The sequence below is a fragment of the Dipodomys merriami genome, unplaced genomic scaffold, assembly GCF_024711535.1.
Source record: "Dipodomys merriami isolate MVZ:Mamm:240054 unplaced genomic scaffold, mDipMer1.0.p SCAF_13, whole genome shotgun sequence".
Taxonomy (NCBI): domain Eukaryota; kingdom Metazoa; phylum Chordata; class Mammalia; order Rodentia; family Heteromyidae; genus Dipodomys; species Dipodomys merriami.
Window position 1 is genome coordinate 988956 of NW_027202604.1, and position 24711 is coordinate 1013666.

Here is a 24711-nt window from a genome sequence, read left to right on the forward strand (position 1 = left end):
AGCTCAAGACAAGCGCTCTACCACTTGTGCCACATTTTGTTTTGTTTTGTTTCTGGTGGTTTATTGGCGATACGGATTTCCTACCCAGGCTGGCTTTGAACTGCAGTCCTCACATGACAGCTTCCTGAATAGCTAGGATTAAAGATGTGAGCCACCAGCACCTGGCCTACAAGACATTTCTAAGAAACTACATTATACGTTCTTCATGTTTATAACTTAAATGTCCATTGGAGATATTTGAAAAATACAAAGGAATATAAAATCAAAATAATGTAAAAGTCATCTGCACTCTATTACCACATGCAGGTAACTGTGTAATCAACATTTTAACTGATCCCTTTTCTAACTCATTTAGCATGTGCATAAAATTCCTTTTTTTCTCTTGTTGAAGCATAGTATTTATATGCTAGATTGCATCCTCACTTGGTGTGTGTGTGTGTGCGCGCACATGCGCACGTGCATGTACAAGCACACATGCATGCACCAGTTCTGGAGCCTGAATTCAGGACCTGGACACAGTTCTTGAGTTTCTTTTGCTTAAGGCTAGCACTCTACCACTTGAGCCACAGCTCTAGTTCCAGCTTTTTGGTAGTTAATTAGAAATAAGAGTCTTATATACTTTCCTTCTTTGGCTGGCTTTGAACTGCGATCCTCAGATCTCAACCTCCTGAGTAACTACAAACAGGTATGAGCCATTGGTGCCTGGCTACACCCCCACTTATAACTCCAACATCCCCAGTTTCTTGTGTCCTGATTTCTGGTCTAACCACATTATACACACTCCCTTCCCTAAGCTCCAACTAGGTTTAAAAACAGTCATATTACCAGATAGGTGCTCGTGGATCTTACCTTATAATCCTAGCTACTCAAAAGGCTGAGATTTGAAGATCAAAGTTTGAAACCAGCCCCAGCCAAAAAAAAAAAAAAAAAAAAGTCTGCAATACTCTATTCCCTATTAGCTAGGGAAAAAAAAAAAAAAAAAAAAAAGCTGGTTGTGGCTCAGTAGTAGAGGCAGCCTTGAGGAAAAAGCCAAGCTAATGTACAAAGTCTTGACTTCAAAAGTTACACTTATATTTTACTATTTCTTCAACTGAAAGAATGTTAATAATAATAAAACCAAATTCTACTTCTGGTTAAAATTTACTCTCAAAGCAATCACCTTGTATTTTCTGACTGCAGAAGAGTAATTTAGGATATGAAGGAAAATGTCACCATCTCATTTAACATTCACATTGTGCAAATGAGGGAATTATTGTTGATCCCAGAGGGATCAACTAGGGGTCCTAGGACCCTACCACTGACTGGCCCAGGGAATCCTCTGGGGGTCCTATATCTAGCCATTTGTACAGAGTATATTATTACTCCTAGAAGTTCTGTCTGTGTTCAGTCTACAAAAAACCCAGTTGAGACTGGCTTCCTCCCCCAAAAAACACAAGATCCTATTCTACTTGTAAAAGTCCCAGTATTTTCAGTATTCAGGTCTGTAATATAAGAGAAAACACTTCATTCTGAAAAGATACATAAACAAAAAGGAATCATTGGACATTTTCATCTTTGTTCATTTCTAACGTCAAAAGTAACAGTCTTTGGGTTTCTATAAATACAATTATGCAAATACAAAGAAAGTCTAAGAATTTAAAAAAATGTAGTATAACCTACTTAGGTATACCCCCTCAAGAGACTAAAGGAGAAATGCGATATGCTGGGTCATGAGAGGCAAGGAGACTTGTAAAATTCATTCATGACTTAATGGAAAGGTGTTTTCTTCCTTCATACCATTAAATGACAAAGAAATAGAAAAATCAGGTTGGTGGTACACACCTATAATCTCAGTACCCCAGAGGCTGAGGTAGAAGAGAGTTCAAGGCCAGCCTGGGCTACATAAAACAACAAAAAGATTTTTATGATTGGTACTGGTGGCCCACACCTATAACCCAAGTTACTCAGAAGGCTGAGTCTGAGGATCGCCACTCAAAGCCAGCCAAGCAGGAAAGTACATCAGCAGCCTGTTATCTCTAATTAAAAACGACCAAAAAAGCCAGAAGTGCAACTGTGGCTCAAGTGGTACAGCAGTAGCCTTGAGGAAAAAACTTAGGGACAGTACCCAGGCTCTGAGTTCAAGCCCTAAGACTAGCATGCACACACGCATACATGCACATGCGCACACACACACACACACACACACACACACACACACACACACACACACACACACACAAACACACACACACACACACACATACACAAAAGATTTTTATAGTTTTATAGTTTAGTAATTTTGGTGAAAACTTGGTAATTGGTTCCAAGTTATTTAAAACAGAACTAGTAAGCAGTCAATTGAGCAATAACAAGAACTTCCTTTTGAAAGAAAGATCTTTTTCAATGCAAAATACTGGATATATATATATATATTTTTTTTTTTTTTTTTTTGTCAGTCGTGGGGCTTGAACTCTGGGCCTGGGCGCTGTCCCTCCGCTCTTCAGCTCAAGGCGAGCGCTCTACCACTTGAGCTACAGCGCCACTTCCGGTTTTCTGGTGGTTTATTGGAGATAGGAGTCTCACGGTCTCTCCTGCCCGGGCTGGCTTTGAACCGCGATCCTCAGATCTCAGCCTCCTGAGTAGCTAGGATTACAGGCGTGAGCCACCAGCGCCCGGCTTGGATATATTTTCTTAATATAGCCTGCATCTATAATTATTAATAAGTCCATAGTTTTGGATTCTGATTACCAAAAACTTCATGCTTAAATGATGTCTTGCCAAACTGAGTTTCAAATATTTCAGGAGTCAATACAAGCTGTGAATTAAATTCTAATTAAATGGTGGAGAATTAAGAAGAAAGTAATGAGTAATAGACAGGCAATGGCACATGGCTAAAAATTTAGTACAATGAAGACAATAGATACTTTTTACAGATTTAGATACTTTTTCACAAAACCTATATTAAATTAAAGGCAAATGCTTATTTGTAGTTGACCAGAAAATTCTGAACTCTTGAATGTAATATAAGATCTGCCAGGACCAAAAGAATATATTAGAAATTAACCTTGTAACTCAAACAATGGTTCTTTACACATGTCTTTACTTAGCTGAATCAAGTATCATGGACTTACAAATCTTTTATTACCATTATGGCACTTACCCAGAGCACACACACATTACTATCATAAAATGCCTTAATGGCACATGTGAGTCATGCTTTAAAAAGATGCCCAATCCAGCAACCACAAGTGTGAACCTGACATACACATTTGTATCTTCAATTGCAATTTATGACCTTGAAAATCCTGTCTTGGTATTGATGATTATAGAGGCCCCCATGTAACCTAAGCCCGAGTCAATCAGCTCTCTAAGAGCTGAATCAGGTATTAGGAGTCATCAAATAAGAGTCGAGCTCCCTCCTGTCATTTTAAAATATAAATTATGGCCACTAAATACAAACCTTTTCATATAAATAAAAGCAGCTACTTAGTAAAAGGTCCTATATAGTTAATCAGAAAAAGTATCCTTAATCTTATCCTTAGAAAAAAATTTAGCCAGAAAAAAAAAGTTTCTTTGTTAAGAGAAAAGGCAAACAAGTCACTTGTATTCAACCTCAGTTGGACTGATCTCTAATATGAATTAATAACATTTAAAAACATACACTGTAGGCCAACCACCAAGTTGAGCAGGTGTAAACATTACCTCATCTAAGCCTTAAAATGATGTTAGGAGAAGGCAGTGTGTGTGTGTGTGTGTGTGTGTGTGTGTGTGTGTGCGTGTGTGCGTGCGTGCGTGTGTGTGCACGCGCCAGTTCTGGGACTTGAACTCAGGGCCTGGGCACTATCCCTTACCTTTTTTGCTCAAGGCTGATGTTCTACCACTTGAGCCATACCTCTATTTTTGACTTTTTGCTGGTTAATCCTGCTTGGGTTGGCTTCAAACTTCAATCCTCAGATCTCTGCCTCCTGAGTACACAGAATTACAGGCATGAGCCACCAGCACCTGGCCTCTATTTTTTTTTCAATTAGCAAATTGAAGCATGGAGAAGTCAAGATACCTGCCACATCTCACAAAATTAGTGAGGAATTCCAGTTGGAACCTAGATCTAAGTCAGAAATGATTAGCTGGAGACCCCTGGGCTAAAATGGAACATTGGATTCACCTGGTGCGCTGTGTTTGGAAAAAGTTTAAATAAATGTCAATATTTTTAAATGCTCACAGAAAATGCTATTCTGTCTGTGTGTGTGTGCACACATGCACACAAGCATGCATGCATACACAGACCAGTACCTTAGCTTTTTCTGTTCAAGGCTGGCCCTCTACCACTTGGGCCACAGCTCTACTTCTGGTATTTTAGTAGTTAGCTGGCAAACAAGTCTCCTGGATTTGTGTTCCCAGATTGGTATTAAACTGCAATCCTTAGATCCCAGCCTCCTGAGTAGCTACGATAATAGGCATGAGTCACAGTGCCCATTCTGTTTGGCTATTCTTGAAAAACACATCTGGCTGTACTCCATGGGAATTCTTCAAGACTACCATGAGCTGAAGTGAAAAAATGCCCACTGCAGACCAGATTTAGGTTACCCCATTCCCTACAGTCCTGCATTTTGGGCAGCTTTGCCCTCTGCTGAGCCCTACTAACCCAACTATGTTTGTCCTTAGGGACAAAGCTATGTGCTGAGAAACTCAGGGAAGATCTTCCTATGGAATGTTTCTGAATACTCTGGAAGGCATTTGACCTGTTTAAGCTCCCAAATACTGCAATGGCTTAAACAGGACATCATGAGCTGCATTAACTGTTGACCAACCTGAACAGGATCAGAAAATTCTGGAGCCCCAGGACCTGTAATGCTTGAACTTGATTAAGTACAGTGTGTAAGCTATACTACGGACAGTTCCTTCATGGTGAAACCAGTTACTTACTGTCATATCTGAAGGTGATGTTGTGCAGCCCACTGTTTCTGCTGGCGGACCCCACTCCCTGTGGGAAAACAAGACACATGTTGCAAAGTGAAGCCAACCAACTACTGCAGCCCCGAATCCCATGGAGTCTAGGCCCATTTAGCAGGGCAGAGACCCCTGGTCACACCAGTCCCTGAGTATCAGCCACTACTCCTTGCATTCATTCCAAGACCCTAGTTGCCAAACACCCTCAAACCCCAAGAGAGTCCTAATTTCCAGGCTATGGGAATCACGAGCACTAACTTCTCCTAAGACAACAGTGGCAGGCTGCTCTATGTTTAGGGGTTAAAGAATTCATTAGAAGTAAAACTGGAAGAGAGACCAGGCCTGCCAACTGGAGCCCTTCCACTTGGATCCACTTTGAACACTGATTGGTCATAAAATTCACCTACCAGAAACCCTCATCAGAAAGCTCTATTAAGCTAGGACAGATAGGCCATTCCTCAAGTCTAAGGAAACCAGTTTTTTACCCCAAGACTGAGAATGAGTGTGGGAATAAGCCATTACTTTTAATGAGAAAATTCTTCACTGCCCCCATACCTATGCTTGGAATACACAGGATGGGTCATAAAAGAAAAAGAAAAAAAAAAAGACCTTAAAAGTCTAACTCTTAACTTGCAGTGATGTGGCTATTAGCCATCTGTACTCTTAATAGTGGGGCTAACAACTGAGCCCATCTTCCCACTTTAATTACAGCAGCCACAGAGGAGCCCCAAATCCTCCTGTTGACCCCATCTTTTCTTAGCATACACCTTATCCATCATGGGAGTTAGTTCCTGATCTACCAACTTGGGTTTAACTGTTTCTCTATTCTTTGAATTTGTGCCTTCAGTACTAATTGCAGAATTCTCCAAAATACGTTAATTCTGAAGTGCTAAATGATGGGAAAATATTCTAACCACACAGCTAAAGTTTCCATTTAATGAGAAGGATGTTGGGAGAAACCATATGCTGCCAGGCCTGGAATTTAATGAGCAATTGTTACAGTGAGACACAATATAGAGAATACTTGTAATGGGGCTCAGGGTTTCAGGCCACAACCCTATCATATCCATATGCTACAGGCATGGTCACGCTGTTTATCCTAAAACCAGGCATGCCCACAGAAACTATATTCCTGAGCTCAGATATATGTGGGCCTTGGGAAAGTACAGCTGTGCAGAAACACACACACACACACACTCTCTCTCTCTCTCTCTCTCTCTCTCTCTCTCTCTCTCTCTCTCTCTCTCTCTCTCTCTCCAAACTAGGAATAAACAAGCAGTAACACAAAAACTAGATCAGCCCTGATTTTCTGAGATACCCCTTTTTCCTGGTTCACCTTCCTTCTCCAGCTTCTTCCTCCCATCATTTTCCCCCACGTATATAAGACTCTAGAATTCTTTACATGAGTCCAAACTTTGAGAAGTACTGTGAACTTATTAGAATACTAAGTGCATCCATAACTCCTTAGGGACAAGACCACAGACTGCAACTAAAGACCGCTTCACTGCCAGATGGCAGAGATCTGAATAACAACCAAGAAGGAAAGCAATCCAATTTCCACAACCCACACCCCAACAACCAAGAAGGAAAGCAATCCAATCGCCACAGTCCACACCCTTTCCCAACTCCAACCCATACCCTTTTCCTCCCTTCAAAGCCCAGAGATAAACTTATTCAGCCTCTGTGATAAGCCACACATTAAGCTAGATATAATGGTGAACACAACAGCCTTGTCTCACAAAATGAAGTAATATGGCATACATCCTTTCAAAGAAGTGTAATTGGCTGCAAACAAACCTCAAATCACATCTTGATGCTTCTAGCTCCTGTTCAGATAGCAAGCCAGGTATATGTGGTTAGTGTATAAGAACCACCATAGATAAGCACATGATATAGGATACAAGGCAACATTTGAGTAAGGCTGAGTGGAAGATTAGGATGGCATATCTCAGAAGCTTCACAGGGGGAAAGGCAGAAAGTGGGCTAGAATGGAGATGAAAACAGAGCATCATAATTAGATGGAAACAGAAGTACAATCTAGAGGCTGAAGTCAGCACATTAGCTCTTCTATCCTCCAGCTGACAACCTAGGGAAAACTACTCTGTGCCACTGAGTCTGAGTTTCTCTCCTGGGTTTTGTTGTTGTTGTTGGGGGGGGGGGGGGGGAGGAGAGCATCCAGGGGCTTAAACTCAGGGCCTGGGCAAGTGTCCCTGAGCTTCTTTTGCTCAAGGCTAGCACTCTACCACTTGAATGATAGTGCCATTCCTGGCCTTTTCTGGCTATGTGGTACTGAGAAAGCTAATCCAGGGCTTCAAGCATGCTAGGCCAGCACTCTGCCACTAAGCTACATCCCCACCCCTAGAGTTCTTTTTATTTTTATTTTTTCATCTGAGACTGGGTCTTGAACGCCATCCCTGACATTTTTTTTTTTGGGGGGGGGGTCCAGTCATGGGGCCTGAACTCTGGGCCTGGGCACTGTCCCTCAGCTCTTCTGCTCAAGGCTAGCGCTCTACCACTTGAGCCACAGCTCCACTTCTGGCTTTTTACTTTTTGCTTATGTGGTGCTAAGGAATCGAACCCAGGGCCTCATGTATGCAAGGCAAGCGCTCTACCACTGAGCCACCTTCCCAGCCCATACCTGACACTTTTGTTCATTGGCTAGTGTTCTACCAGCTGAACCATGCCTCCAACACCTTGATTGGGTTTTTTTTGTGCTGGTCCTGGAGCTTGAACTCAGGACCTAAGTACTGTCTCTGAGTTTTTTCTGCACAAGGCTAGTGATCTACCACTTGAACCACAGATCCACTTCTATCTTAAAAAAAAAACTTTTTTTTCTAAATACATTTTTTGTTCTTACAAAGGTGATGTACAGAGGGGTTACAGTTACATAATCAGGTAATGAACACATTTCTTTTTGGACAATGCCACTTTTTCCCTTACTCTCTCCCAGTTTTTCCCTCCCGTCCCCACCCACAAGTTATATAGTTCATTTTCAACATAATGTCTAGTCTGCCCCACAGGCTGGGCACTTTGCTATGAATCATACTTGAGTCCTGATCTCAAGGGGCTTTGGCCATCAAGGTGAGCTCTAATGTAGCTCTGCTACATTTATTTTTTCACCCTTTATCCCTCCCTTTCTTTCTTTCTTTTTCTTCCTTTCTCTCTCTCTCTCTTTCTTTCTTTCTTTCTTTCTTTTTCTTTCTTTCTTGTTGTTGTTTTTGTCAGTCACGGGGCTTGAACTCTGGGCCTGGGCTCTTCCACTTAAGCCACAGCACCACTTCCAGTTTTCTTGTTATCCCTCCATTTCTATGCCCTCCTCTTACCCTCCCCAAAACAGATAAACAAAAAACAAAGCAAAAACAACAAAGAAAAAAACCTCTTGTTCATTTCTGGCTTTTTGGTGGTTAATTGGAGTCTCATCGACTTTCCTGCCAGGGCTGGCTTTGAACTGCAAACCTCAGATCTCAGCCTCCTAAGTAGCATGAACCACTGGCATCCAGTACCATCTGGGTTTTTATTGTTGTTATTTTTAAACATATAGGTTTCTCTGGAAGAGGGTTAAAGAAGATCATGAAGCCATGCAGAAGATGAACTTTTCAAAAAGGAATTATTCTGTTTAATAGTATGTTACAAGGCATATAGGAACTCTTGTTACTTGTGGGACTTGGTCAACTTTTCCTTTTGCCTGTTTCCCCTGTATTTCTATTACAACATGTTTGTTTTTGGGTTTTGTTTTATTTTTTTGTTTTTGTTTTGTTTTGTTTTGGTGACAGAGCCTTCAGCTCTGCCTTAGCTTTTTTGCTCTAGGCTAGTATTCTACCACTTGAGCTACACCTCTACTTCGGGCTTTTTGCTGGTTAATTGGAGATAGTCTTAAAAACTTTTCTGCCTGAGTTGCTTTGAACCATGACTCTCGGATCTAGGCCTCCTGAGTAGTTGGGATTATAGGTATGAGCACTGGCACCCAGCTTTTGCAGCATGGTTTTAACACACATTCATTGGCACCTGCAACAGCTAATGGACTGTGGAAAAGAATCCAAGATAGGGCTGGGAAGTTGGCTCATGGTAGAGTGCTTGTATCATGTGCATGAGGCCCTGAATTCGATTCCTCAGCACCACATAAGCAGAAAAATCTAGAAGTGGTGCTGTGGCTCAAGTGGTAAGGTGCTAGCCTTGAACTGAAGAGCTGAGGACAGTGCCCAGTCCCAGAGTTCAGGCCCCATGACCAACAACAACAAAAAGAATCCAAGACAGTGAGATGTATTGCATCATGAATGTGAGAGCCTAAATCCTCCAAATAATGTCTCTGTAACACATGGAGCCCAGTTCAGAAAGGGCCCCAGTGATTTGGCTTCACCCAGTCACTGCCCACTAATCATTCCAGCCTGTCTTGAACTCCACAGGCTGGGCACATAGCTATGAATCATATCTGAGTCACGCTCCCAAGGGGCTTTGGCCATCAAGGTGAGCTTATCTAGCCTCATTCCCCTGCGGTCTGTCTTCACTGGCATTCTGTCCCTCTACACCATTCCTAATATGATCCACTCTTGCCTTCCTCCTAGCCACTTCCAGTCTCCAAACCTCTCAAGCACTGTCCTTGATGCATATTTCAGGCAGGCCTGAATTCCCAGAATCCTCTTCTTTCTTCACATTCCCACAGTTCAACTAGAATGGCACTTGTGGATGTAAATGTGAAATAGCAATTCTAATTCTATAGCCAACTGAAAACCTCAAGACCTATGTCCATCCTAGCCTGGTCATGGAACTCAAGCAAGAGACATCATTCCAGTCCCAGTTCTTATCCACGCTTTGAAGACCCTTCACTCCTGGAAGTCCTCAGGGCACAACTTCTCAGCACATGAATGACTAATGCTCCTCCAGGCTGTCTTTAGCTCATATTCCATAATGTTTCAGCTGGTCCAGAGCCCTCAGAAACCACTTGAGAAAATCTCATTTCAGTTATCCCTAAAGATGCTGCTGCTTTCTTTACTTTGTGGACAGAAATGATAACCTCCCAAACAGGCCACATCCCAACTCAAGAAAACGAGACTGCCATTTTACATAGCAAAAGGAACTATGCAAATGTGCTGATGTGATTAAGTTTAAGGATGCTGGAATGCAGAGAGGATTTTGGGTTATTTAGGTGGGCCTGTGACATGATTTGGGTCTTTGAGTCTGGGGGCTAGCAAGTTCTTGGTCTCCTCAGAGAAAAGAATTAAGGATGGACATAGAGGAGAATTAAGCAGGAGTAGGTTTATTAATATAAAGGCAAAAGTAACCTTTCGAGACAGGACAGGCAGACTCAAGGAGGAACACTACACCGTAGGCCCCAAGACCTAAGTTGTTATTGGGATCTGAAGACATGCAAGTAGTCAGTCCTGGAAATCTGGAATCATGTGTCCTCAACTTTCAGAGATTGAGGTATGTGTTATCAGCTCCTCCTATATGTGGCAGGGGTAAGGGGATTTTTTTTTTTCTGTAAAGGTGATGTACAGAGGGCTTAGTTACAGAAGTAAGGTAAAGAGTACATTTCTTTTTTGAAGTGTTATCCCCTTCCCCATTTCCTTCTGCTTCCCCCTCCTCCAGTAGGGGGAGTTCTTGACCTTAGACAGTCAGGGGGCTTCAGGTCAGCAAGCCCCGAGGTATGTCCCAAGTTGCTCTGTTAATGTCAGCAGTCTAAGATGTGATAACTTATTAACTGCTAAGCAATTGTTCTCAGCCATGAGATTTCCTAACTGTCAAACTAACTTCTAGGTTAGGCACACAGTATAAGAGAGAGACTAAAGTTAGTATCAAGAGAAAAGGAGATGTGACAATAGAAGCAGGAAAGCAAAGGGATGGAAGGAGAGAAGGGGGAGAGAAAGGACAAAGACAGAGGAAGATTCTGAAGGTAGAGGAGAAAGGGACTCCTAAGCCAAACAACACAAGCAACCTCTCCAGAGGTGAACAGGTGAGGAACAGATTCTCCCTAGAAGCCTCGGAAAGAACCAGCCTTGCCAACACCAGCTTTAGGAGCTCCAGACCCATTTTGAGCCACTCAGTTTGTGGTAATTTTTTTTAACAACAATTGAAAGCTAATATACCTGTAGCTCTCACCTGCAATATAGATGATCTAGTCATTCTTCCATCATACACTAAGAACTCAACACAGTCCTATAATGAGCTCTTTTCCCTGGCTTCAGGCACTGAAGTCACTGAGTTAAGTTATATATAGGGAAAGAATGCTGAGCCAACCCCCTCTCTTATTCATGGCCTATGAGTCACCTATGAGTCCCATCTCCTGCCTAGTATTTCCCATAGCCATTCCTCCTCAAAGGTAATGAGTGGCCAGTTTGGGGTAGGATTTCTCCTTAGGGGTAGAAAAATTTGAGCCAGTTCTAACCAAACTAAGGTCCCTGTGAATTGGAACCCTTTACATCTTTAGCCTGACCTTTGTGCAACCAACTCCTACTTAAGGCTTCATGCACATGCATTGTATCTCATACATAAAACTATGAGATTACAGCCCTGTATATGCACAGATCCCTTCTGAAAATCTGCCAGGTCATGATCCCTATTTCCCTAGGACCAACCCACTGTTATTAGTATGAACTCTTCCCATATTCCCCAAACCCTATTAACCAGAAAAGAGGCAGAAGTGGAGCTGTGGCTCAAGTAGTAGAATGGCAGCCTTGATTGGAAAAGCTAAGGGACTGAGCCCAAGCCCTGAGTTGAAACCCCAGTATTGGCACCAAACAAACCAACAACAATAACAAACCATGACAACAACAACAACAACAAAAACCTGAGAGAAGCTGAGCTGCAGGGCAATTGCCAAGAAAAGCTCTCGCAGAAGGTGCATCTCCCAAAGCCTTGAAGATTGTATATGTGGGAGAGACAGGTCAGGGCAAGATGGCAACGTGCTGACCAGTAGGTGAAGGAATGTATTCTGTGATAGTCATGGTGAGAGCTGGAAGGCCCATTTCTAAAAAGTGTGCACACCGGAGTGAAAAGGAGAGAAGACAGAGGGCAATAGGGCAGCTCCTAAGACTCCTGGCCCACTCTACCTGCCACATAGTCAGCCCTTGATAAATATTAGTTTTCTGCCTAAATGATTATATGACTAAGCCAGGTAATACGTACAAGAACTTGGCTTGGTATTGCACAGTGATTTATGAGCTTAGAATCAGGGACCTCCCCAACAACAACCAAAAAAGAATAAGGATACTTGCAAAGCAGGTCAACAGGTTTGTAAACTGTTCTTCAGGAAACAATCCCAAGCTTTTAGCTACTAAATCTTTTTTTTTCTACATCAGTTTTTGATATTTAATGAACTGACAATTAGAAGTACTTGTTTGTTGCCTGTTACTTAAAACCTATAAATGCCAATGCTATGGCCTCAGGGTGCCACATTCTTAGTTAATTAACCACTCCAGTTTGCTGCACTAACGGGCAGCTTTTAATTTGTTCCAAGAGGAACTAAAAAGCTAGCACCCAGTGCCTGGAACTCTGATACATACAAAATTCTTTTGGTTGGCGCTGAGTAAGCAGGAACAGAAGCAGCAAACAGAAACGATGAAAAAAAGATCTTTTACCGAGGAAGGGGGTGGGAGTGGGGTTAACGTTTAAGTGATCTAAAGGAATAAAATTCAAAAGACAAAACCCACACCACACTCCAGCCATATGGCAAGAAGCAAAGACCTGGACACAAAGTCAGCCACTGGATAGGATTCCTCCCAGAGAGGCTGGGAGCTACCATACAGGGCAGGAGCGATTCCACCACTGATTTCCTGAGGAGCCTTGGAGGATTCTAAGCCCTAAGATACCAACTTCCTGTCCATTTCCAATAGTTCAAATGCTATTTGGGAAAAATGCATTTTAAAAAGGAGAGCACATTGTCAGGCACTGGTGGCTCATGCCAGTAATCCTAGCTACTCAGGAGGCTGAGGATCAGAGTTCAAAGCCAACCCAGGCAGAAAAATCCCAGCAAGACTCTCCAATTAACCACTCAAAACCTGGAAGTAGCGCTGTGGCTCAAAATGGTATAGCACTCAAGCAAAAGAGTTCAGGGACAGCACCCAGGTCCTGAGTTCAAGCCCCACAACATGGGGGGGGGGGGGGAAGGACAGCACTGTAAATGTGGTGCCCACTTCCCAGTAAAATATTAACACAACTGCATTCAAATCAGCTAAGAGCTTTCAGAAAATTGGGAATGTTTTAATGAAAATCTTGGTGTAGAAAGTATTCATCAGAAAGAAGTATGAGGCCAGATGATGGTAGCTCATACCTAATTCTGGCTACTCAGAAAGCTTGAATCTTACAATCACAGTTCAAAGCTAGTCTGGGCAGGAAAGTCTGTGAGACTCATTTCCAATTAACCACCAAAAATCCAGAAGTAGAGCTGTAGCTCAAATGGTAGAGCCAATCTAAAGGAAAGAGACCAGGCCCTAAATTCAAGCCCCAATACCTGTAGTGTGTTGTAAGGTAAATCAGATACAAATCCAGTCTTGAGAAAACAGAGAAGTCACATTTTAAAAGACCAATTTTGAAAGACTCAATCAGGAGGTCTTTATTGGAGACTGGTGTCTGCAGATGGACTCTCATCTCAAAGATCTGCAGGCCTGAACAAAGCCTACACAAAGCTTTTAAAGACAAAAACCACATGCTTGGGTGGAGGCTAAACCAAAGCAGACATACTCCGGTATAAGCTCAGGTACTAGCAGAACTTTTCCATCTAGGGAAGTTAACGCCTCAACCTTCCAGATAGAGGAAATCTTAGAGCTATTTAGAGGTGGGTGGTTCAAGTCATTTAGGGAGGTAATCAAGGCAGAATCAGAGTATTCTCTGTGCCAGGCTTTCCCAGATCACCTTGAGCTAGGCATGTGCAATTCAATGAATGACTTTTCTCACCCCTGGGTTTTTCATCACTGGGTAGAGAGGTCACTGCGTAGAGAGGTTTCTCCACCCAGCAAGAGGCACCAGGATGGCCATAAGAAGTTACTTAGACTCAACCTCCTTACCTGATAGTTGTGCACACATGCACGCATACACACATACACACCTATGAAGATATTTTTTAAAGGCATAAGTAGTAACTACTTGATGTAGTAACTTTACTAGATGAGATAAAATGCTGACAGAGATCACAATGAAGCATGAAATATAAATCAAGACAACACTCTTGCCCATGAGCAATGAACTTGGGAAGGGGTCAAGGAGGCAGAACTCAGGTCAGGTGACTCTGGACTGGTTTGGATGGTTTCATAAACAGACAGATCCCACTCACTTCGGTGCAAACCTTTAACTTAAGAAAGAAAGAAAAAAAGTCAGCAATTCAAAGAAACCCCAGGTGATGTAAGCAGAAGAGAATGCTGGCAGATCCAAAACATAAGGAAAATAAATCACAAAGCCAGCCTGCGCCTGGATCTATTCAAGATATATTCCCTCCACATTCCTGGGAGCTGTTTCTTTCTCTTTTCCTCTCCCTCCTCTGAACTCTCCCTCCCCACCTCCTTAGATGCAACCTACTTCAGAAACATAGATACCAGCAGTCTGATTTGGGGACTTTGATATCTAGCAAGAAACATATGAGCTCTGGGGGAGTGCCATGGGGTTCCCCCAAGTAATTATTCCATTGGCAAAAACAAAAACAAACAAACAAAAGAAAAAAAACCCTGGAGATCTTAAGCTAATTAAAGAGATTTCCTCAGGGAGGTAGGAAATCACTACTGCAAAGTATGGTCTGTGCACCAGACCAAAGCCATAATCATGATTCATCTCTGACATGCTGCTAATCAGCACACACATGTTCCTAATTTTACGCTCCCCAAAGGAAAGCTGAAGGGACAATTGTTTCTGAGCTCTAACATGGAGTAGGCGCAGACCAAGTTCCCATGTGTCCTGCTTATCAAACTGAAAGCCCTAGCTTTCAGATACCCCTGAATCTATCTCCTCAACCGATTCATTAAAGATAAAGGCGTGTCAGGATATTTTACACAGTTTTGATTCTCAGCAACTTCTAAAATGATGGTGGCCCACACAGAGTTTACTATGCTTTAAAATGTCCTCCCCTGCTCCTGACTTAGACTTTTTTTTGTCAGTTGTGGGGCTTGAATTCAGGGACTCTGAGCTGTCCCTGAGCCTCTTTGTGCTCAAGGCTAGTGCTCTACCACTTGAGCCACAGCACCACTTCCTGTTTTGAAGTGGTTAATTGGAGATAAAAGTCTCACAAGGACTTTTCTGCCTGGATGGGCTTGGAACCTTGATCCTGAGATCTCAGCCTCCTGAGTAGCAAGGATATTAGGCATGAGCCAACAACACTCAGCAAGACTTTTTTATTAATACCTTGCAACTGGATCATACCTGTTCACTTAAAGTCCAGAGATATCAGGGCACAGGCCCCTGCCCCCAAAGGCTTGTAGGCATAGGCATGCATGCATACATGTGTGCATGCACACACACACACACACACAAGATTGTCTTCATGTGTTTGAAAACAAAATCAAACAAAGTCTGTAGCCTTCTTGGTTTCCAAAAGCAAAAGCCCAATTCATTTCTCCTCTAAGTCTATTAAGGATGTGAGTTGTGTATTCTCCCATGGTTGATACTACTCACAGACAAGATTGTTCCATTTTTCCAGTTCTGAAATGTTAAAGGCAGACTATAAAACATGCCTCCAGATGGAGAGCCAGCCCTTTCCCTCTGCTTCACACCACTCCCCTGCACTCAAATGAGAACCACATGTTAGCAAACCGGCATCTTCAAGGTAACAGGCAGCCAATCTGTAGCTTAAGAAGGCTACACAGACAACTCACAGAGATTAACTGGTTTTCTGTAAATACGGGGTACAAAAAAGAAGCAAACAACCACTGAAATACCCACCCAACAAATCAGCAAGTGGCTTGATCTTACTTAACTGTGAAAGGAACAAAGACTTTACTCCAGAAGCCCAAGAAAGTCTCTTCCAAGAACGAAAAATAGTGATTAGACAATAGAGAAAAACTTAAATCTATAAACATGATTGCCATGCCTAAACCGAGAGGAAATGTTCAGCTCCAAACACAATTACTAATAAAAAGCTTTAGGACCACACAGAGAGCTGTATGCCAATTTGTGCCTATTTCAAATACTGTTTCTGAGGGTCAGATAGTCTCTGAATACTGTGTCACATCTGGAATTCTGCTTTCACAGCACACATACGCCTGAAAAATGGGAGACTGTGATGTTGCCATGGGGATCTAGCCACCTCCCTTCCAGCGGAACTCTGCACACACACACACACACACACACACACACACACACACACACACACACACACACACACACACACACACACACACACACACACACACACACACACACACACACACACACACACACACACACACACACACACACACACACACACACACACTTCTCCAAGGTAGATTTCTCTCACCTGAAAATTATGGAAAGCTACTCCATTCACATTTTGGTATTAATCCAAACAGTGAAGGCATGTTCCTCCCTGTCTGTGACATGGATAAGGTGCACATGGTGGTCCTGAACTTAAAAAACAAAAACAAAAAACTTCCATAAAATGAAAAGGGGGAAGCAGCAAGTCAACATTAGACCCTGTTTCCAAACCCATGGCTTCCTCACTTCCTCTGAGAGGGGGATAGGCTTCAGGTGTCCTTTTCAAACTTTCTTGTTGTTGAACTACAAAAAGCCAGGATGGAGCCAATCTGCTCAAAACGCCTGCCACTGCAAGCTGAGCTTCTAATACTATGCCTGCAGTGCTAGTGCCTAAGGCAGGGGGGCTCCTTGTTTTTAATTGTTGATGACTCTGGTGTGGTTAAGTGGGAACTGAGTTTCTAGAATACCTTTGGAGGATCCTTTGGTTTTCTGCACAAACGTTTATTAAGGACGTCTCGGGGAGTTGCTATCACTCCTTAGGCCACCCAACAGCTTCTGAGGAGCTCACAGGCCCCAGGTCTAAGACCATGATTAGATTTTCTTTTTTTTAATCCAAAGATTACAATTGAAAATGGGGGAGGAGGTAACATCTGCACTTGTCCACTCCCTTGGGATGCACACTTCCAAATGGCCCTCTCCAGGTGTGTATTCCAAAATTCTAAATGTATCCACACCAACATCCCCCTTGTGTGCTTTCACAGACACAAGTCCATTTCCCTGGGACTGAAACTGGTTCAAGACTTCCATCTATTCTCCCAGGAGCATTATCCCATCAGTTCTGACTACAACTTCCCCTCTAAAAATAGAGTGAGCTTTCCAATTTGTATCATCCACCTCTCTACAAGATCCTGCAGGTCCCAGAAGATTTCCTGGAAATAAGGGAAGGAATCAGCCAGCTGAGAGGTGAAGCAATAGTCACCAAACCCTGACCCATGGAGGAAGGGAGGGTTTCAGGCTCAACAATATTCAGCAACTGCCTGAGTTTTGGACTGAGCCATTTCCATCTAGCCTCTTGGATACTGAATCTTGAAATAATGCCCCAGAGATGTGGCCAGAGTGAGAGAGAGAGACAGAGAGAGAGGGAGGGAGGGAGGGAGGGAGGGAAAAACAGAGAGACAGACAGACACATAGACTTATCCCCACTTCCTTTGCTCACTCAATAAAAAAAAAAAAATTAAGCATCAGGAAGTCAGCAGCTTTGGCTCCAGGTGTTAACACTTAGCGCATCCCGCCCAGACCCCTCCAGCTGGAGGCTGGCCGCCTGGGAGCCCGACACAGCAATTAGGCCTTTCCTGGGCTGGGCGCCTTTGTCCCCTCACTAACATCATTAGTGTCTGACTTCCTGTGCACAACAGGGCCTCCCAGGGGGCAATCACTGGCTGACCCGGGCAAGGCATTAGACTTCCTTTGTCAAAGACCCTCAAATGTTAACAAGCATGTGAACAAGCCTCACCTCCCCCCACCCTCCCCTCAGCCTCCGGTCAGGCTCACTACTTGGGGCAATTCACAAGTTTCAGTTCCCCCCAGCTGTGCTGGTCCTAGTTTACTTGAGAGAAATACCAAGTCTCAATGTTGAGGCCTCCAAATCTGATTTCCTAAGGCTTTTCCTGGAAGCATGCAACTCATTTGCTGAGTGCTCACTTGTTCCTAGGACTGTCCTGAATTAACTAGGGGGAACTGGACAAGATTACCACCCAGTACAGAGTCCCCACAAGGCACAGGGGATGCTCCATTCACACGTTTCTGGAGACCAAAATGCACGACAGTCTCAAGAAGGTTGTTCTTGTGAGGATAACCTTGAGGCTATCAGACACTGACCAGATCTGAAAATGAATTGAGTGTGAGTTGTCCAGTGATCTCACCATTACTGTCCATCTCAGTGATACTATCACCACTACAGCCCAAATCATTAACTCCTCTAGCCCCTTCCAATAGTGGGCTTCCGCTTGGTTATTTGGAGGAACAGGTATCTTTGAGAGTTTGGTGAAAGTTTTGGTGGGCTCTGGATCCCTAAAAGACCACCAGCCCTTCACCTGCCAGCCTGACAACCAGGCCTACCCCTCTGAACACTAACAGGTCTGCTGAATGACACAAGTGAAAGAAACTTTGGTGACTAAAATCAAACTTCAAATCCAAGAACTGTGACTGGAAGTGAAACCTTAATTTTAAATAGAATTAATGCTGTCCAAATATGTGGTATTTGTTACAACTCAGTAAGACCCAACATTTTGTCCAAGATGCAGGGACTCATGAAGTTTATAGAGCAAGGACATCAAAGGTAACAACTATTTATGCTGTTTAGCACAGGAAGCCTGTTAAGAAAGAAGTGTCCTTCACTTTTCAGATCACTGGTGCCAACAGCCATGTCTGATTCAGTTTTACTGAATCAAACTAAAAAATAAACCACAGTTTGGCTAATTCCTAAGTCTATGGATATGGAGGAAAATATAACACCCAGAAGATGAAGAAAACAGCTGACTTCCCCACTCTTGCTAAATGGCCTTTGCAGAGTGTAGTATTTGTGGTCAACACACAGCACTGCATTAGGTTCTGGATATATTTTTAAATATTTGCCTAAAGCCACTATGGGGAGTCATAACCTAAATCTCCAGAACTCCATTCTTTTCCAGCTAAAGACTGATGTGTGGCTTTGACTCCTAGCAGTGGCAAATCTCATCCAAGCATCGAAAATCAGCTTCTGAAGTTCAACAAAGTACATCATCATGAACATGACTCCAGATTCCTCACGGTTTATCTTTGGTAAGTGTTGTTAAGTTCTGAAGGGCAAATTATTTCATTATGGCTTCCCATTTTACCTTTTACCAAACTTAAACTATAGATAATAAATCTATGACTTTCAATTTCCCAGAGATACCACATGGAATTCCCATTAATACACACACATGTAACCATACACACAGGCATATATACCATGACACACCAATTAAATCATCCTATGATAGGCCAGGAAATAATTCTGTTTCCCAAGAAGTAATCAGTTTTGTTTTCATTTTTCCAAACAGCTAGCAAGTCCTTTCTGAGAAAGAGTGGTAAAGAATGATATAACAGGGCTGGGAAGGTGGCTCAGTGATAGAGTGCTTACCTTGCATGCATGAGGCCCTGGGTTCGATTCCTCAGTACCACATAAGCAGAAAAAAGCCAGAAGTGGTGCTGTGGTTCAAGTGGTAAGGTGCTAGCCTTGAGCTGAAGAGCTGAGGGACAGCTCCCAGACCCAAAGTTCAGGCCCCACAACCGACAAAAAAAAAAAAAAGAAAGAAAAAGAAAAAGAAAAAAGAATGACATAACAATGAAGTATGAACATTTTAGCTGACTTTAGATTTCTGTGGATGAAGGAGACAGTGCAGTTTTCCCAGGTATCAAAGTCTCCCTGCAAATCCTCTATAGTGTTAGCACAAATTGGGAGAAGTCAACTGCAAAGTGAATTGGTTGTCTGTCAGGCAAGGCAGATAGAACTACATGTAGAGGCACATCTCCTCCCCTGGTGACCTATGAAGGCTGAAAGTGAGGCTCTTTTTCCTCTATGCAGGGCTGAGACAGGCAAAAAGCATAGACAGTCTCTTTTCTTGCAGGAAGAAGTGAACGTATAGTTCCCTTTCATTAGGCTTCCCATGGAGAAATGTTTATAAAACCAAAGCATACGACAGAACTAAGTTAGAAGCCGGTGTAACATTTTGTCATAAAGTTAATGTAAAACAAGAGCTTGCCAGAAAAGATTAAAAATAGTTGGTGTGTGTGTGTGTGTGTGTGTGTGTGTGTGTGTGTGTGTGTGTGTGTGTGTGTGTGTGTGTGTGTGTGTGTGTGTGTGTGTGTGTGTGTGTGTGTGTGTGTGTGTGTGTGTGTGTGTGTGTGTGTGTGTGTGTGTGTGTGTGTGTACTGGGCCATGGTCATATCTTTTTCACTTCAGCCACACCTCCACTTCCAGCTTTTTGCTAATTAACTGGAAATAAGAGTTTCATGGTTGTGTCTTTCCAGGCTGGCATTGAACTTTGATCTCAGATTTCAGCATCCTGTGGCTAGGATTACAGGCATGAGCCACCAGCACCTGGCTGCAATTTTTTCTTTTTTCTTTTTTTTTGGCCAGTCCTGGGGCTTGAACTTAGAGCCTGGGCACTGTCCCTAAGCTTCTTTTGTTCAAGGCTAGCTCTCTACTGGGAATATGGCATAGTGATAGAGTGCTTGACTAGCATCCATGAAGCCCTGGGTTCGATTCCTCAACACCACATAAACAGAAAAGGCTAAAAGTGGTGCTATGGCTCAAGTGGGTAGGGTACCACCTTGAGTGCAAAAGCTAAGGGACAGTGCCTAGGCCCTTGTGCATGCATATACACACACAAACACCACAATCCTCCACAACCCTGAAGCCCATCATTTTGAAATTGATCCCTCCATCCTGCCACTTGCATCACATAGACTCTGGTTTGACATAAAGTTCCTCAGACACAGAACATTTGTTCTGAGCAATCTCCACCCACTACAAAAAAAAAAAAAAAGAAAAGAAAAAGTCATTCCTTTTGAGAAAAACACATGGGACCTAAAGGAAGTAACAAAAGGAGCCTAATAAAGTGAGAATTAGGAGCACTGGGCCAAATTCTTCCCAAGGGTCCAGTTGGCTTTAATCATTCATCGTCATTTTCTATGACAGGAAAGGTCAAGATAAGTAGTGACACTAGGCCCTTTATCCTGCTCCAGAGCCTGTAGTGTCTGTGGAAAAGGCAGATGTCAGATACATCACTGACGCATCTCTGCGATCAGTGAACAGAAGCTGAGATTTCAGTAGGTTACCTACTGATGTAGGTATCCTGAATGCTGTTGTGAAGGGCAACCAAATGACTATAATTTTCCTGTATGTTTCTTCAAAATTACATACATCTAGGGGATTTGATGATTAGTTGGCAGATCTTATGTGAATAAAGAACTATGTAAAATGAAAAGGGAAATAGGCAGATCCAGGAAGCAGTCTAACAATGTCCCCCCTCCCACACAGTAATCCCATTATTACAGCAAGTGATAACCTGAGTACTTCCCCTCTTTCCAGGACTGTAGAGATGGGGACCACACCAAAATAGATTGATTCTAAAGAAGAAGGGACGAAGAGTTGAAACAATTTACAGGTTAAAAACTGCAAATTCTGTGTAGCCTGGGCATGGAAAGAAAAAAAATGATCAGTGTCTTAGAAACGTAGCCCAATTTAAAGGCAATATTTAACTCTACCCTGAGGTTTCTCTCCTCCTCACTAATAAGCAACCTTAGAAAATACCCCAGATGCCTGAAGAGCTTGAAGTGTGATTTTACACACTCGCAGAGAAAAAAAGGCCAAGCATGACTCTTGCTTCTAGGACTTCATAATCCATTTGGGAAAACAGAGGTAAAAGACAAGAAACTACAGTAGTGTTACACTTTCCAGAACAAATATGTTAAGGTGTACAGTTGAGGTCCAAGTGCAATAAGACTTTGGATCAGGGAAGAGGGAATAGACAAGACAGAGGAGCTGGGAAGTGTCTTCACAGGGAGCCAGCACCCTGAGGTCTATGGGCTTTGGGGCAGGTAAAAGGTTCAAAGAAGACCACTGCAAGCAGATAACAGACACACCAGTACCTGTAACCCATTGCACAGCCCTGTACCAACACACACCACCTTTCAATAAATGGCTGCTGCTCCTCGAGGATGACAAGATGTCCTCCTTCTCACCTTGTCACCCTCCTTGTCACCTTGTCACTCTCCTTGTCACCCAGAACCCAGTTGGTGATCCTCGAGGCACTACTAACCGCTTTGATCCTTTCATGTTAAACACCTCACCTGATCTGAAACGATGAGCACCATGGAAATGAGATGGGCAATTTGATTCAGCTTTGCATGCAGTATACATCTTAGATATCAGGCAAGACCCAAAGTGGTCATTACAGATGCAACCATAAGCCAGGATTTGGGTGTCCTGGGGTTAGGAGAAGGGCTCTGTTGCAGGCAATATGGCAGTGGGCTAAGATAAGGGTAGAGAGAAGAAGCAAACAATAAAATGGCTTCAAAGGATCCTAGAAATGTGTGAAAGGAATAATCAACCCAGTACCTAAAGACTGAAGGTGCCACTGACTAGGGTTACATGCCATACCTCTTATTGTCAAGGTGGGCTTGATTCCCTAATAAAGAGGAAGGAAGAGTTTGGATTACCAACTACTTCCAATTTTTGCATCTATCACAAAGACTGTCACTATTTTTAGAACTGTCACTGAGATTTTGTGGGCATCTCCCTCAGCATTTCTCTTAATATTCCTCCATTATTCCTTCACATCTTGATTCTGTTGTCTATGTTCATTGCAAATCAGTGTACTATTCCCAGGTAGAATTAGAACAAAAGAAATAAGACTTTTACCAACTCTTCATTAAAAATCTAAAAATCAGAACCACTATGCTGGTGGATTATGGTGGTTCATACCATAATTCTAGCTATTTAGAAGGCAGGTTTAAAGAGAGCCCTATCTGGGCTGGGAAGGTGGCTCAGTGGTAGAGCACTTGCCTTGAATGCTCGAGGCCCTGGGTTCGATTCCTCAGCACTACATAAGAAAAAAGCCGGGGGCTGGGAAGGTGGCTCAGTGGTAGAGCGCTTGCCTTGCATGCCTGAGGCCCTGGGTTCGATTCCTCAGCACCACATAAGCAAAAAGAAAAAAGCCGGAAGTGGTGCTGTGGCTCAAGTGGAAGAGCGCTAGCCTTGAGCTGAAGAGCTGAGGGACAGCGCCCAGGCCCAGAGTTCAGGCCCCACGACTGGACCCCCCCCCCAAAAAAAAGAGAGACCTATCTGTAATTGCCCAACAAAGACGCAGAAGTAGAGATTTATGACTCAAGTGGTAGAGTGCCAGCCTTGAGCAAAGCTAAGCCAGAGTATGAAGTCCTGAGTTCAAGCCCCAGTATAGGCATCAAAAAAACCCCAAAAAAACAAAGAACAGAAATCAGGTGGTAAGACAATCCACAATTAGGACACACAATGAGAAAAAGACTGAAAAGTAAGGAAGGCAAAGTAGAATGAGAATAAAATAGAAAATAAAGAATATTAAATAACCTACAGGTAAAAAAAAGTGTCAAAACAATATTTTGATCACCATTTTGGTTATATGAAATCTGAGGAAGTAGCACTGTGGCTCAAAGTAGTAGGGCACTAGCCTTCAGCAAAAGAATAGCACCCAAACTGAGTTCAAGCCCATCACAGACAAAAAGAAAAGGAAGGAAGGAAGGAAGGAAGGAAGGAAGGAAGGAAGGAAGGAAGGAAGGAAGGAAGGAAGGAAGGAAGGAAGGAAGGAAGGAAGGAAGGAAGGAAGGAATCTGAGCAACTAACTATATGAATGGATTATTTAAAACATTTCTTCATAACTTTTCCAGGATTTTTGCTGTTATACAAACTCATTCCCATAGTTTGTTGACATTGCATTTGTTTTATTGTTATTTTCTCTTTTACTGGTTTTGATGTGGGGTTTTATTTTGTTTTGTTTTGTTTTGAGATAAAGTCTTCTATGAGGCCCTGGTTGGCTTTGAAGTCTTGATCCTCCAGCCTCTACCTCCTGATGCTGGGATTATAGGCATGTGCCACCATGCCCAATGTTCATCCTCTGGTTTTATAGGGACAGCAGAAAAAGCAGTTATCAAGAGTAAAAGAACAATTCCATACATTTGGGGGGGCGGGGGGGGGGGAGTGACTAAGAAGGGTATTGTCTCACTGTCCAGCTGCTGTGTACAGCTGCCACAGAGCCCGTCGTCTTGCCAGGACAACACCAGAGCCTTCCGCACTATGGAAAACACAGAGACCTCCCCAAGGTCTGCTTCACACTTTACTGTCTGATCCATTGGTAAAATAGTGAAAGCTTCTCACAGTTTTTCAAACAAAAAGCATCTGGAAAATGTTGAAGCAAGCAACAACTACAGACTAGTTCTAAATAAGGTCATCTGTTTAACCTGGTACTGCTAAGTGGCCTAAAAGCTAGAATTCATAAAAACTAAGCACTGTGGCTCATTCCTGTCATCCTAGCTACTCACTCAGGAGGCTAAGTTCTGAGCATCGTGGATTAAAGCCAGCCTACACAGACAACATTGAGATCTGAGGATGGAGGTTAGAAGCCAGCCTGGGCAGAAAAATCCTACCCATAAGACTTATCTCCAGGGGCTGGGAAAGTGGCTCAGTGGTAGAGCGCTTGCCTTGCATGCATGAGGCCCTGGGTTCGATTCCTCAGCACCACATAAACAGAAAAAGCCAGAAGTGGCGCTGTGGCTCAAGTGGTAGAGTGCTAGCCTTGAGCTGAAGAGCTGAGGGACAGCGCCCAGGCCCAGAGTTCAGGCCTCATGACCAGC

The 24711-nt window shown here is 43.0% G+C and overlaps 1 protein-coding gene and 1 long non-coding RNA gene across 2 annotated transcripts in view; one reads left to right on the top strand and one right to left on the bottom strand.

The window, feature by feature from the left end:
* LOC138824603 (uncharacterized) overlaps positions 1-4716 on the top strand; it is a 33589-nt gene extending 28873 nt beyond the window's left edge. Inside the window, exon 3 of the long non-coding RNA XR_011371140.1 lies at positions 4642-4716. This is a non-coding gene — a long non-coding RNA (uncharacterized lncRNA). The remainder of the gene's footprint in view (positions 1-4641) is intronic.
* Il17rd (interleukin 17 receptor D) overlaps positions 1-24711 on the bottom strand; it is a 90910-nt gene that overhangs the window by 43506 nt on the left and 22693 nt on the right. Inside the window, exon 2 of the mRNA XM_070018477.1 lies at positions 4903-4960. Within this exon, the coding sequence (XP_069874578.1) occupies positions 4903-4960 (58 nt within the window). The remainder of the gene's footprint in view (positions 1-4902; positions 4961-24711) is intronic.